Source organism: Leucoraja erinacea, chromosome 7, assembly GCF_028641065.1.
Source record: "Leucoraja erinacea ecotype New England chromosome 7, Leri_hhj_1, whole genome shotgun sequence".
Taxonomy (NCBI): Eukaryota; Metazoa; Chordata; class Chondrichthyes; order Rajiformes; family Rajidae; genus Leucoraja; species Leucoraja erinaceus.
Window position 1 is genome coordinate 39,184,825 of NC_073383.1, and position 14,594 is coordinate 39,199,418.

The window sequence follows — 14,594 nt, forward strand, 5'->3', positions numbered from 1 at the left end:
CTTAAGTCTGCCTATGCCTTCTCGTTCCGGTTTCTTCTACCATGGGAAAAAGACTGCACGTTCATCTTATCTATTTCCTCATGATGTTATATGCCTCTGTAAGATCACCCCTCAGCCTCCTGCTCTCCAAGAAATAAAGTCCTAGCCTGACCAACCTCTCCGTATGGTTTATGTCCTCGAGTCTGAATAACATCCTTGCCCAACAGTACATTGTACCACAACACAGTCCCAGGTCTACAGTACACTGTACCAGATCACAGTTCAAGACATGTACCAGAATACAGTCTTGTGTCTACAGTACATTGTACCAGAGTACAGAGTAGGCAATTTAAGATCAAGACTTAAGTGGTATTGGGTCACGAAGAGCATTAAGCTGGATATTTGTACCATGTGCATATGGAGTGTGAGGTTCCTGTTTGAGTACCTGAAAAGGCAGCGCTTCAGGTTTAGCTGCATTTCAGCACCGTGCTCCTGATCTTTGGTCACTCAGTACATGGGGTGGGGAGGGGGGGGAGTTTCCCTGTCAGTTTGCTCCTGGACCTAGCCAGGATGGCCATTCACGGGTCCAGGCAGTAGCGGGTTTTGCCCGAGTTGACCACCTGGCCCTCTTCTGGGCTTACATTCATGCCCATGTGTCACTAGAGAGGGAACTCGCGTTGTTCACAGGTACTTGAGGCCTTCTGTGAATGCTGGTCACCGCGGGGGCTCCAGTGCATTGTGGATACAGAAGGCAATGTTGTAATCTGATGGTCGATGTTTGCAAACTGCATGAATTCTCCCTGGCGATATTGTTTCTGGACCTGGCCAAGGAAAGCGGGCAGTCTAGGGTTTTACCCAAGTCAAGTGCCTCTTCCAGGTTATGTCCGTGCCCATGTGTCCTCGCAGAGGAAGTATGCAATGTTCACGGGAATTCTGGAGGTCTTCAGGGAGTGGTGGGTGCCAAGGGGTCTCGAGTGCATTGTGAATACGGCTGATAATGTTGTCATTTGATGGTTGTTGTTTGTAAGCTGCACTACGAGCAATTTTGATTAACGCACTAGGGGCCGTACAGTGGCGCAGCTGATAGAGCTGCTGCCTCACAGCATCAGAGACCCGTGTTCGATCCTAACCTCAGGTGTTGTCTGTGTGTAGTTTGTACATTCTCCCTGTGATTGCATGGGTTTCCTCCTGGTGTTCCGGTTTCCTCCCACATCTCCAAAAACATGCATGTTGGTAAGTTAATTGGCTTTGGTAAACTGCCCCTAGTGTGTAGGGTAAGTGGGACAACATAGAACTCGAGTGAATGAGTGATCAATGTTTGACGTGGACACGATGGGCCCGATTCAGTTCGATGCACTACTTTGTAAACTGTGAATATGTAAGAAAGGGTCCATGTTAAGGGAAAAAAAAATACAGTGCATTTAAATGCAGTCACCAGCCTCCAACACATTGTTCTGGAGTACAGACCCAGCCTCCAACACATTGTTCTGGAGTACAGACCCAGCTTATAGCACATTGTTCTGGAGTACAGACCCAGCCTGTGGAGCAGTGCACCAAAATACAGTTCCAGACCTAAAGGACACAGAGCTGGCATTTAGTCCTGACTGAAGCACACTTGATTAGTCAAATGTCAGCATTTTCTGGAGGTGAACAGATTCTGAGCATTTCCATGCTGTCCCTCCTGTGGAAAATACTACTCTGGCACCAGTACATCCTGGAAAGGATCTCCATCTATCCTGTGAGAGAATGAAAGGAGTGCTGTTTCCAAGTTTCCCGTCACCAGCGAGCCCGCTTGCCTGCCTGCCTCAGCTGCCAGTTGCTGCACCTGGCTAGTTGGGCAACTGCCAGAGCACCTGAGGCAAACTGATAGAGGAACTCAGTGGGCCAGGCAGCATCTGTGGAGGGCAATGGACAGATACGTTTTGGGCTGGGATAGACACAAAGTGCTGGAGTACCTCATTGAGTCAGGCAGCATCTCTGGAGACAAAGGATGGGCGACGTTTCGGGTGGGGACCATTCTTTAGACCACGGCATTTATTGTCTCGTGTGGTCACAGCTGATCCTGGTGTAGAGGTCAGGAATTCCAGCTGCCTCTTGATTATTAAGATGGTTATTGTGGGAGAAGGTTATGGTTGTGGGAGTCCTGGGACATCGCTCTGGGAGTTCCTAAGGGCATTATTCGTGTCCCAAATATCTTCAGCTGTTACACTTATGACCTTTTCTCTGTCACAAGGTCAGGGGTCGATGATGGTACAAGTCTACTCACAACGACTCAGCAAATGGCGCAGACCTTGCCTGCATGTGGCTAGGCCAAGACAGCATTCAGGTAGAGGATGCGTGACAAGCAACATTGGCACCACAAACTAACAATTACCCTCTCCTATTAGACTTTAGAGATACAGGTCCTTTGGCCCACCCGTGCCGACCAGCGATCACCCCGTACACTAGCACGTACACTAGCACGTACACTAGCACGTACACTAGCACGTACACTAGCACGTACACTAGCACTATCTTACTTTCTGTGTAAAAAAACCTTTAAACGTTGTCCTTCTCACCCTAAAGTTACGCCTTCTAGTCTGACATTTTCACCCTGAGAAAAAGGTTCTGACCATCTATTCTAACTATGCCTCTCATAATTTTACAATTTTCTATCAGGTTTCATCCCAGCGTCCGATATTCCAGAGAAAATACTCTAAGTTTGTCCAATGTTAGACTGAGAAGCTGGGGTGATTCACCTGTGAGTAGGGGAGGCTATGAACAGTCAGGGTGGAGATTTGCTACACTGTTTGGAGTAAGGGCGGACTAGATAAGAACTGCTCCATCCTGGGTAAGAATCACTATCCAAGGCATGCAAAAGTAGTACAAATCATGGGAGGAATAAGTTTCTCTTATTAGAGAGGAGTGGGTATTATTGATCCATGGAAAAGGGATGGAGTGGAGGCAGACTCAACCATTGTGTACAAGAAGGACATTTAAAAGAAAAGCAGATCCCTTAAAGGAAATAATTTGCACGGGTTGGCAAGAGGGCAGTGTATTGAGACTGACTGGAGGTCTCTTAAGGTCTCAATGGCTTCAAACAGTGCTGTTACCAAGAGCCGGGATGCATGGGGTTGACAGGGGAAATGGATGGTGGAGGACAGGAGCAGAGGAAGTGGAGTGCAAGAGGAAAATGTTAGAAGAAGGAGAAAGGATGATTGGAAGGGAAGAGGATGAGAAGAGGAATGGATGAGTGCATGAAAGAGAGGGAAAGCTGTGTATAAAAGAGAGAGGGGCAAGGGAGAGGGGTTCGAGTGAGTGGGAGGAGGTGGTGAGAGAGAGAGATGGGGGGGGTGTGAGAGGGAGAGGGGGGGCACGCGAGAGAGAGAGGTGGTGAGAGGGAGAGGGTGCGCGCAAAAGAGAGGGGGGGGGCACGAGGGAAGGGGGGCCATGAGAGAGAGGGGGCGCACAAGAGAGAGAGAGAGAAAGAGAGAAAAAAGAGGGGTGCGTTAGAGGGGGGGCACGAGAGAGGGAGCACGTAAGAGAGAGAGAGGGAGCATGCAAGACAGAGAGAGGGAAGGTGCGTGAGAGAAAGCGTAAGAGGAGCAGGGGTGGTCACACAAGAGAGGGGGGAGCGAGAGAGAGAGAGCGAGAGGGGGAGAAAGAGAGAGGGGGAGACAAGAGAAGGGAGAGCGAGAGAGAGGGGAGAGTGAGAAGGGAGAGCAAGAGGGGAGAGTGAAAGAGGGAAAAAGAGAGTTGGGCAGGGAGGGGGAGGAGGGAAGGGAGGGAGAGGGAGAGAAGAGGGGAAAGGGGGCATAAGATCAGATTTTGTATGTGTATGCACATGTGTGAGAAAGAGAAAAAGAGATAGAGAGCGAGAGAGCATGCAGAGGGTGGAGGTAGGCAATGTGAAGGTGTTATCGAGAGAGAGGGATGAGAGGAGGAGGAACGAGCTGGCAGAGACAGAAGGAGAGACGCAGACACATCTATCCACACTGCGAGGAGTGATGAGAAGTTTCAGCCTTGTCTGGGGCACTGGATGAACGTGTCAGAGCCCACTGCCATCAGCAGGGATGGAGAGGTGCCAGACTGCATGCTGATTTAATTGAAGGGTTCATCCCCCCACGGGAGGAGTCAGGATGAAGCAGGTCCCAACTCGCAGCTCAGCCAATTACTGCTCCGTGCATGGTGCTGATGCAGTTGCCTGGCAACCCGAGTCTGCCCCCCTCCCCCATCCTCAGGCTGCTGCTCGGACTAATTAAGGGCCTGGCTCTCTCTGCATTGCTGCAAGCTTCTCTCATCAGCTAATTCCCTGGGGCTTGGGGTGGAGAGGCAAGAAGGATTCTCCACGCGGCACTGTAATTTTCGTTCACAGCCTTTAAGCACCTGCCGGAAATTGGGGAAAAAAGACAGCGAGCAAAATTTTTCCTGAGACTTTTGCAACCTTTGAAAAATAAATGAATCCATCAGCTGTGTGAGTGTCAGATGTCATGCTTTCTCAGAACAGATCAAGTCATCTTTGAGCTGAAGAGGATTGGACAGCAAGATCCTTGGCTGAAACACACCGGGGAAGACCATCCATTGCTGAGAGAGAGAACACCCTCCGGCCCCCCTCCCCCCCTCCAGCTTGTGTGGACATCCCAGACTCTCACTGTGATAACCACCATTGCACCACTCCATTGAATATTTATCACGGAATAGGTACGAGAGCAAAAATAGAGAGAACTTTGTCGCTCCTCTTTTTATTGTGCTGGGAATATTTTGTTTCGACCCTAACTAGGATCCTTCATCTGAAGGGTGCACCTCAGTCAGTCAGTGCTGCATCAGCACCTTAAGCTAAATATTCCACTCTTAGCTAAATATTCCACTCTTAACTTTACACCTCTGACTCATTCCAATTTCACTCGATGGATTATTAGAGTAATCGTTAGTCCACATCAATAGTCCAATCCCTAGTTATTTCCTCTGTGGTTTCAAGATTCAAATTCCAGTATATCCTCTGTGGTGTCAAGATTCAAGTCCCACTGAGGAAGCCAGGTATGGGAGCAGGTAGACCTAATTGGCAGCACAGTAGCACAGCTAGTATAGGAAGTCCAGTCTCACAAATTTATTTTGAGGGGACGACAAAAGTAATGATGAGGGTAGGGCCATGGATGTTATCTACAGGGACTTTAATAAAACATTTGACAAGGGCCTCATGGTAGACTGGCCCAGAAGATTAATTTACATGGGACCCTCGGTGTGTTGGATACAAAACTGGCTTGGACAGAGAACACACGGGGGTAGTGATGCAGGGATGTTTCTCTTACTGGAGGTCTGTGACCAGTGGTGCTCCGCAAAGATCAGTGTTAGGAAGGAACTGCAGATGCCAGTTTAAATCGAAGATAGACACAAAATGCTGGAGTAACTCAGAGGCACAGGCAGCATCCACAAAATGCTGGACCTGCTATATCTGAATGAAATATATATGTGGTCAAATTATTAAGTTTGCAGATGACATGGAAAATGGTGGAATTGCAGATAGTAAGGAAGGTTGTCAAAGGACTCAGCAGGACTTAGACCAGCTGGAACTTGAGATTTGGGCAGAGAAATGGCAGATAGAGTTTAATCTGGACAAGTTGGAGGTGCTGAATTTTGAGAGGTCAAATGCAAGAAAATATACTGTAAATGGCATTGACCATTAGGAGCACTGATTTACAAAGAGATCTTGTGGTGCAAGCCCACAGAACACAGAACTGTACAGTTGGCCCACATATTGAGCATTATGCCAAATTAAACCAACATCGTCTGCCTGCAGTGATCCATATTCCTCCACCCCCTGCATGTCCATGTGCCTTTCTAAAATCATTTCAAACATCACTATCATACCTGCTTCGACCTCCACTGTAAAAATAATTTGCCCCGCACATCCACTGTAATCGTCCCCCCTCTCACCTTAAAGCTGTGCCCTCCAGTATTTAATATTTACTATCTCGGAAAAAGGTTCTGATTGTATCCCCTCTCTACACCGTTCATAATTTTAAAAACTTCTTTTCAGATCTCCCTTCAGCCACTGATGCTCCAGAGAAAACAATCCGAGTTTGTCCAACCTCTCCTTATAACTAATGCCCTCGAATAAAGACAGTATCCTGCAAATCTCTTCTGCACCCTCTCCAAAGCCTCCATATCCTATCTGTGCGGGGCAACCAGAACGGCACGCAATATTCCAAATGCAGCCTATGCAAAGTTTTATAAAGCTGCAACATGTCCTTCCTGACACAATCTCAATGTTCCAAAACAAAAAAATAGCTCTGTGAGAGTGGCAGGTGATAAAGACATACGCCATACTTGCCTTCACAGGTAAGTGTACTGAGTATAGGTTGGGAAGTCATGTTGCAGTCATAGATTGATACAGTGTGGAAACAGGCACGTCAGCCCAACTTGCCAACACTGGCCAACATGTCCCAGTTATACTAGTCCCAGCTGCCCGCGTTTGGTCCAAATCACTCCTAACCTGTCCTATCCGTGTCGTTGTATTTAGGTTGCCCACGTCTGCAGTTCTAGTCACCGCTCTACAGTCGTTGCCCGTCGTATTTTCTCTCACACATGGTATGATTTTACTGGATAGTATGTAAACAAAGTATTTGACTGTTTTTTGGTGCAAGTGACAATAATAAACTATTACCAATACATTGCTCCAGAAAGAAAACTAAAATCTGGAAATCTAAAGCAGTTACTGGCTTTTAAAGAAAAGTCCACAAAACAGTCACAAAATCTCGAATCACTTTACTACCATCCTCCTGGGGTGAATTTGTATTGCCCTCGCCCCGACTGAGCCTTCAGGGCACTCCAGCCCCTCACCAATGTGGTTGACTCTGCCTTCTGAGAGGACAAGTTGCCCAAAGGAGGGGAATTGCCCCGGGGCAGCTGAGGATGGCGATGTTACCAGCAAATGCCACTGCCTGAGGCATGTAGGGCAGTGTTGGGACAGTATATGGCATCCATGTCCCCTCCCCCCGCTCCCCTGATTCAGACAACCTACCTGTGTGCGTCCTCTGGTGGGCCTTCAAGTGCGAGCTCTTGGTGTAAACTTTCCGACAGTCATTAAACTGGCAGCGGTGGACCCTCTTCTTGTTGTCGGGGGAGATCTCCAGCTCGCCCTGCCCGCCCTTGGTCAGGCCCTTGACCAGGCCGAGGCCTGCCTTCCTCTGGACGGCCTTGACCGGCCCGCCATCGACCACCGGGAGGTGGGGCGGCTTGGTCAGGTGCCTGCCCAGCTCGGGCGAGGAAGGAGGGGTGAGCGACGTGACGGCGTTGAGCTGGGCCGGGTTAACCAAGGCGGGGGGATCGATGGGTGGCTCCGCTGTGGTCTGCAGGGTGAAGGGTGCCTCTGGCGGGAGCTTGTGTGGCGAGGTGGGGGTCGAAGGCAGGTGGCTTCTGTCCGGGTGCTTCCTCAGCTCGAGGGGCTGCAGAGTGTCCGACAGATCCTCCTCCCCGCTGATCGCCGAGGAGGCGCTTCAGCACGCACTCCAGCAGAGGGTCCGACAGCTTCCTGGGCTCCGTCTGAAGGTATCGCTCCAACTCCAAGCATGTCTGTGGGCAATCAAGCACAAACAGAAGTATGAGCTGACCACACTTATATAGCACCACCACCAGCACTTGAACCACTAATGGGCTTGTCCCACTTAGGCAATTTTTTTGGCGACTATCATAGTCGTAGCGGGTCGCCAAAAAAACGGCGACTGGATTAATGGGCCTGTCCCACTTAGGCGATTTTTTAGGCGGCTGCCAGCAAATCCAACAATGGAATTCACCGAAGTCAGCACCGGCGACAACCTGCGCCTCCTGTCGACAATCGACGACATCCTGACGACACCCTACGACATCCTGGCGACTCCCCACATTAACCTGGTGACAACCTACGACAACACCTACTTCAAGCTACGCTCATTTAACATCAAACCCAAGGTTGCCACTATCGCCGAAAAATGTTCAACATGTTGAAAGATTTTCGGCGACCAGAAAGACGCTACGACTCTTTGGGCGACTGAGGAGACTACTCACGACCGCACAGGCAACACCCCGGCGACCAGCGGCGACCGCATAGTCTCCTGTAATCGCCTAAAAAATCACCTATAAAGGCCCATAAAGAGGAATCAATCAAAAACAGCAGAAAATGTGATGCCAGATAGTGCAAAATGCCAGATAAACTCAGCAGGTCAGGCAGCGTCTAGGGGAAGAGAAATAATCTTGTTTCAGGTCTACGATGCATCGTCAGAAGTGGGAAAGAGAGATCTCCAAGTGGTGTCCAGAAGAAGACTGTGTAGACCAAAAGGGATACTTGCGAAAGGATGAATTGACCTGGCATCAGCTGACCAAAGGTCTTTGAGCTGAAACAATGACAGTTCCGCCTCTCATAAATGCTGCCTGACCTATTGACTGTTCCCTGCTTTTTATTTTAAGTTCCCAACATCAACATTTTTTTACTTGATTTTTCAGCCCCTATAAAGCATTAATAGTGAGGGGTGGTACTTGTCCAGACTTACACCAGCACAAATAAAAAACTGAACAGGAAATTATTCTTTCCAAGAAATGGAAAATGCCAAAAAAAATCTTGCAGGTCTGGCAGCGTCTGCGGAGAAAGAAACAGTTGCTGTGTCAGACCTGTGAAAGAGAGAAACATGGTAAATGGGATTGATATACTTGGTGGGCATGGTATGATGGGCTGAAGGGCCATCCAGCCAGAGTTCTGTCACACCACCTGTCCCGTCACAAACCCTGCACTCTACACCCACCTACAGGGAGCTCAGAGATAGAAAGAGCCCAAGCACTTGGTTGAGGAATCAGAGATTGGACACAGCACAGAAGAAGGTAAATCGGCTCATTGTAGTCCGCCACCGTAACAGCCTTCTCATTCCAATCACTGGCCCCTTCCTTGGGCAGCTTGCAAATGTATTTATCCAATTCCTACCTATGCCCAGATGCCAAATACACTGCATATAAAATATGTTTCTCCTCTGAATTTTTACTCAGATACTTATAGTTCAATCATGCCCATGACGAGCATAAAACTGCCGATGCTGGAAATGTGAGATGAAAACAGATTTCTGGAAACATTCAGCCGGTCAGGCAGCATTTGTGGAGGGTAACACAGGGTCAATGTTTTAGATCTGGATCTAGTCATCAGAATTATTTTATAATAGACCAAGTGGCACACGGGAGGTCTGGTCCTCCAATGCAACCCGTTCCCCCAATGCAATATCCCACCACTCACACATAGCTCCCAAATGCGCTGGGACGGCTCATATCCCCTCATCCCCCAGCACTCCCTCCCCCTCCTCTTCGGCCTCCCTCTTTTTAAACTTTTTTTAAAAAGTGCAATTCCACACTGCCAGGACTTTAAAAAAGAATCCCCTACCTCCCCCAGCACTCCCTCCCCCTCCTCTTTTTAAACTTAAAAAACTTGCCGCCAGAACGCGGTGCTCTGTGATTGCAACATTGTTGCGGGCAGGGCCAGCAAGGATTTGGATTTTTGACACTGGGAAGTTAAGTGAAAAGTCACATTTTTAAAGTTTAAAATGTGAATAACTGGTAAAATATACCATCAATCTGAACAAAACTTGATACAACACACAGAACAATGGTGAGTAAGGTGGTTCAAGAATTGTAGCGCTATCATGTACCATCTTGGCGTAATTCAGGCCATGAATCGCACGCATGCACACACACAGACAAGATGAGAGTTTTAGTAATATCTATATCTTGACCACTTCCTGTTGTTCTGTATATTGATTTTAGAAAAAACACTGCCACTTATGGCTGTGATTTTGGGCCATCTTCAGAGTCCCCCTCCGCTGTGCAGGACAAGAGGATTTTTCCCATCGATGAAAAATAAAAGAGTTATTAGTGTTTAGAAAATGTTGAGATTCTCTCTCCTGAAGGCCACTCCCCTTCTGGTGGGACTATAAAACCCAGATGTGGTGAGTGCCACAGTCAGTCTCTGCAAGATGGGGGAGCAAGAGGGTCATGTCTCTCATTCTGAGCTGTGAATAACACTGAACACATGTCTACTAAACTGTGAGTGGGTTTACTGACCTGTCAGTGCCCTTAATGTGGTTTGAAAATATAGTTTGGAAATGCTAAATGCTAAAGCTGTGTTGCCTTTGGTTTGGAAGTGCTAAAGCTGTGTTGCCTTTGGTTTGGAAATGCTAAAGCTGTGTTGCTTTTAGTTTGGAAATGCTAAAGCTGTTTTGTCTTTGGTTTGGAAATGCTAAAGCTGTGTTGCCTAATTAAAGTTGCCATGCCTAATTAAAGTTGCCTTGCCTAATTATAGTTGCCATGCCTAATTAAAGATGCCTTGCCTAATTAAAGTTGCCTTGCCAGCTATATAATTAAAAGTCTAATCTTGACGATTTCCTGTTTGCGCTTTATATTGATTTTAGAAAAAAAGGCTACCACGTATGGCTGTAATTTTGGGCCATCTTACTCAGAATCCCCCTCTGCTCATCAGGTGCCGAGGATGAAAAATAAAAGTTATTAGTGTTTAAAAAATATTGAGATTCTCTCTCTTGTCAATCATGCCAATGAAGGCCACACCCCTTCTGGTGGGGGGGGGGGGGAGGGACTACAAAACCCAGAAGTGTGGAAATGGTTCAGTCTCTGCAAGATGGAGGAGGGAGACGACTCGCTGTCTTTAGTGGCCTTGTACCCTGCTTGAAATGATATGAAACTGCACTTGAATTTGGTGGCCTTGCATCTAGTGAAATTTCAAAGAATAGCCGTGAGTCAACTGCCAACCCACTAGCCGTGAGTGAGTGAGCTGTTAGCACAACAGGCTTGAGTGACTGAGCCGCCAACCCAAGAATCCATTCGGCCCACAATGTCCATACTAGCCCTCTGGAAACCAGTCCCTTCAATGCCCCCCATCCACTGGCCACCAATATTGGAATTGGTGGTGAGGTGGAATATTGCGTTGGGGGACCAGCCCTCCCGTGTGATGCTGGGACCCAACTGGTCCCACTTAGTCTAGTATATAGATAGTTCCTTATGATGTAGAAGTAGGTCAGTCGGGTATTGAGTTGATGCATGCATTTAGTGAAGTCCAAACAACCCCATTGCTCCATTTATCTCCCCCTTGCCCTTTAAATCACTGCCAATTCTTCCACCATGTAACCAACACCTGGGAATTATTTTCTCCTCAACCCACCTGACTGCAAGCTGGGAGGAAATTAGATCACCTAGAAGAAACAGGGCAGAAAGGCAGCTCCCACACAGACAGCAGCCAAGGTCAGGATTGAGCCTAGGTTGCGGAAGCTGCGAGGCATTTGCACTACCCACAGCACAACTGCAATGCTCTTTAATCTGCTATATTCCCCATCTGCTATAATCCACCCATTCTCAATATCTGAACCCAAAGTGCAAGTGCTTGCAATAGAGCAGTGAAATAAAAATGCCCCCCTTAAATCTAGGCAATATTGTAGAGAATAGCAGCCCTCCCACTCTTTACTAATTGTAAAGACATCTGCAAATCAGCAGGATCCACAATCCATGGAACTGTGGATCTCTGCAGCATAGTAACAGGCTCTCTCAGCCCAGCTCATCCATGCCAACCATGATGCTTATTTGTGTTAATCCCAGGTGTCTGCATTGGGTCCGTATTCCTAGGAACATAGAAAATAGGTGCGGGAGGAGGCCATTCGGCCCTTCGAGCCAGCACCGCCATTCATTGTGATCATGGCTGATCGGCCCCAATCAATAACCCGTGCCTGCCTTCTTCCCATATCCCTTGATTCCACTGGCCCCTAGAGCTCTATCTAACTCTCTCTTAAATTTGCCTCCACTGCTCTCTGTGGCTGGAAATTCCACAAATTCACAACTCTCTGGCTGAAAACGTTTTTTCTCACCTCAGTCTTAAATGGCCTCCCCTTTATTCTAAGACTGTGGTGCCTGGTTCTGGACTAGCCCAACATTGGGAACATTTTTCCTGCATCTAGCTTGTCCAGTCCTTTTATAATTTTATATGTTTCTATAAGATTTCCCCTCATCCTTTTAAACCGGTGAATACAAGCCTAGTCTTTTCAAACTTTCCTCATATGACAGTCCCGCCATACCAGGGATCAATCTTGTGAACCTACGCTGCACTGCCTCAATCACAAGGATGTCCTTCCTCAAATTAGGAGACCAAAACTGTACACAATACTCCAGATGTGGTCTTACCACAGCCCTATGCAACTGCAGAAGAACCTCTTTACTCCTATACTGAAATCCTCTTGTTATGAAGGCCAACATTCCATTAGCTTTCTTCACTGCCTGCTGTACCTGCACGCCAACTTTCAGTGACTGGTGTACAAGGACACCCAGGTCTCACTGCACCTCCCCCTTACCTAACCTAACCCCATTGAAATAATATGCCTCTCCTGTCCAAATCCTTTTTAAACATTGCAATTGCCTCTACCACCTCCTCTGGCAGCTCACCTAGTGAACTGTCATGGTGTGCATGGGGAAAACGAAATTCTCAGATCTCATTCTTTACAGCTTATTCAGCTACAAAGCAATTTTAGTTTTGCTCCTGCTGAACGCCCACCCTCTCCATCTATGGTCCAAGGTGCACAGAGGGCAGTTACAGGGGACAACAGAGTACAAGGGATGGGAACTCAGCGGGCATGGAAAATATACAAACCAGCAGACTCCGAAAATCTGAAATAAAAACAGAAATCGCTGGACCCACACAGCAGGTCAGGCAACACCTGTGGAGAGGTTATGGGGAGAAGGCAGGAGAATGGGGTTTGGTGGGAGAGATAAATCAACCATGATTGAATGGTGGAGTAGACTTGATGGGCCAAATAGCTGAATTCTACAATTTCTTATGACCTTAGTAAAACAGAGCCAATGTTTCAGGTCAAAGGCCCTTCATTAGAACTGGTTTGTTTTTGGTGGCAGAGAATCTCTCTGCGGATGCTGTGTTTCCAGTTTTCTGATCATTGTTTTTGAAAGCAGAAGAGGGTGGCTTTGGGTTAAAATATTAATAAGAACATACAATTAGTTGATAAACTGAACTTGTAATGCAGTCTGCAGTTAATTGTAATTCACCACCCTTTGTGAGAAGGCATTCAGGGAAATTCAGTTTAAATGACCACCCTCATCCCAGGCTTTGTAGCTATGTCCCCTTGCTCAAGCCTCAACCACTAGTGGGAACTGTTCAACATCCACCATTCTCACAAAGGATCCTATATATTTCAGTGAGGTTACCACTCACTCTAATAATATTCGCAATGCTCGTGGGTTTGACAGCTGTGACAATAAAAAACGTGGAGAGCGAAAATAAAAACAAAGTGTTTTACCAGGGTTCAATTACACACTGATGCAAGGGATTGAGGTGATGGACCCAAGTGCAGAGACAGACCTATGGGAAGGTGAGTGTAGATGATAATCTTGCAGGGGTTAATGGCAGCTGAACATTCCTGGGCACTGAGGTCTTTGGCAAGAAATCCATGGGGAGCAATTGGAATGAGAGGTAACAATGTTGTTTGAGATAAAAGCTAAAGCCATGAAGATGGATATGGATCATGTGCAGGCAGAAGAGATTTATTCAATTTGACATCATGTTCGGCACAGGCATGCAGGGCCAAAGGACCTGTTCTTTGTTCTATGGATGATATAAAAGCTCAACAAATAAGGATATATAGGTTGAATTGAGGAGCAAAAACAGGGCATTTGAGAGGTATATTTCCTAACAATAAAAGGCCATTCTGCCCATTGAGTCTACGCTGCTGTAGATCAGTGTCATTCATGTTATGAGTCATGCTTTTGTAGTTACGCCTACTAGCTTTACCCTGCCTGCCTGGTTCCCTCATTATTAGAAAAATGTGCTAGCATGAAGTTACCTGTGTTATGTCGTTAATAAAGTCTTTGGACCTTTATCATGGTGTAAGGCTTCAGTTATTTAGACAGCCGCAACACAACAGCTGCCTCATAAAACAATTGCATTCCTACTAATTCCCCCTGTATTCTATTCTTTGCATAATTCCACCATAAATAAATGGGGGGAAATGGTTATGGGGTGAGTGATCAGCCATCATATCGTGGATAGGAGAAGAGGCTCAAGAGGCTAAAGGTCTACTCTTGTCTCCACTCCTCGTGTGTAGGAAGGAACTGCAGATGCTGGTTTAAACCGAAGATAGACACAAAAAGTTGGAGTAACTCAGCGGGACAGACAGCATCTCTGGAAAGAAAGAATGGGTGGCGTTTCGGGTCGAGTGTGAAGAAGGGTCTCGACCCGAAACGTCACCCATTCCTTCTCTCCAGAGCTGCTGCCTGCACGCTGAGTTACTCCAGCTTTTTGTGTCTATCCACTCCTTATGTCCCGCTCTTAAGGAAAAGGGCCAAGGCAGACAGTTCTGAGGCACGGCAATTTGGCGCTGATGATACTTGGCAAAGCAGAATGAAGCAGAAGGCAAATCAGGATCGGTGCAATGCAGGTGTCCAGGAGGGGTGGTGAGAAACACAGGCCATGCCCAGAAAACAAACAGGCTCTGTTTTACTGACGTCCATTACTCAATTTAGTCCATGTTGGAAAAATACACATAATTCACTCAAAAATTATAACAAAACCTCCACAACATTGAAACGGATGACATCAAAGTTACATCAGACTGATA

At 47.2% G+C, this 14,594-nt stretch overlaps 1 protein-coding gene across 1 annotated transcript in view; it reads right to left on the minus strand.

Moving 5' to 3' along the window:
• LOC129698901 (Krueppel-like factor 7) overlaps positions 1-14,594 on the minus strand; it is a 73,233-nt gene that overhangs the window by 11,284 nt on the left and 47,355 nt on the right. The window contains 2 exon segments of the mRNA XM_055638318.1: positions 6,980-7,454; positions 7,456-7,530. Of these exon segments, the coding sequence (XP_055494293.1) occupies positions 6,980-7,454; positions 7,456-7,530 (550 nt within the window).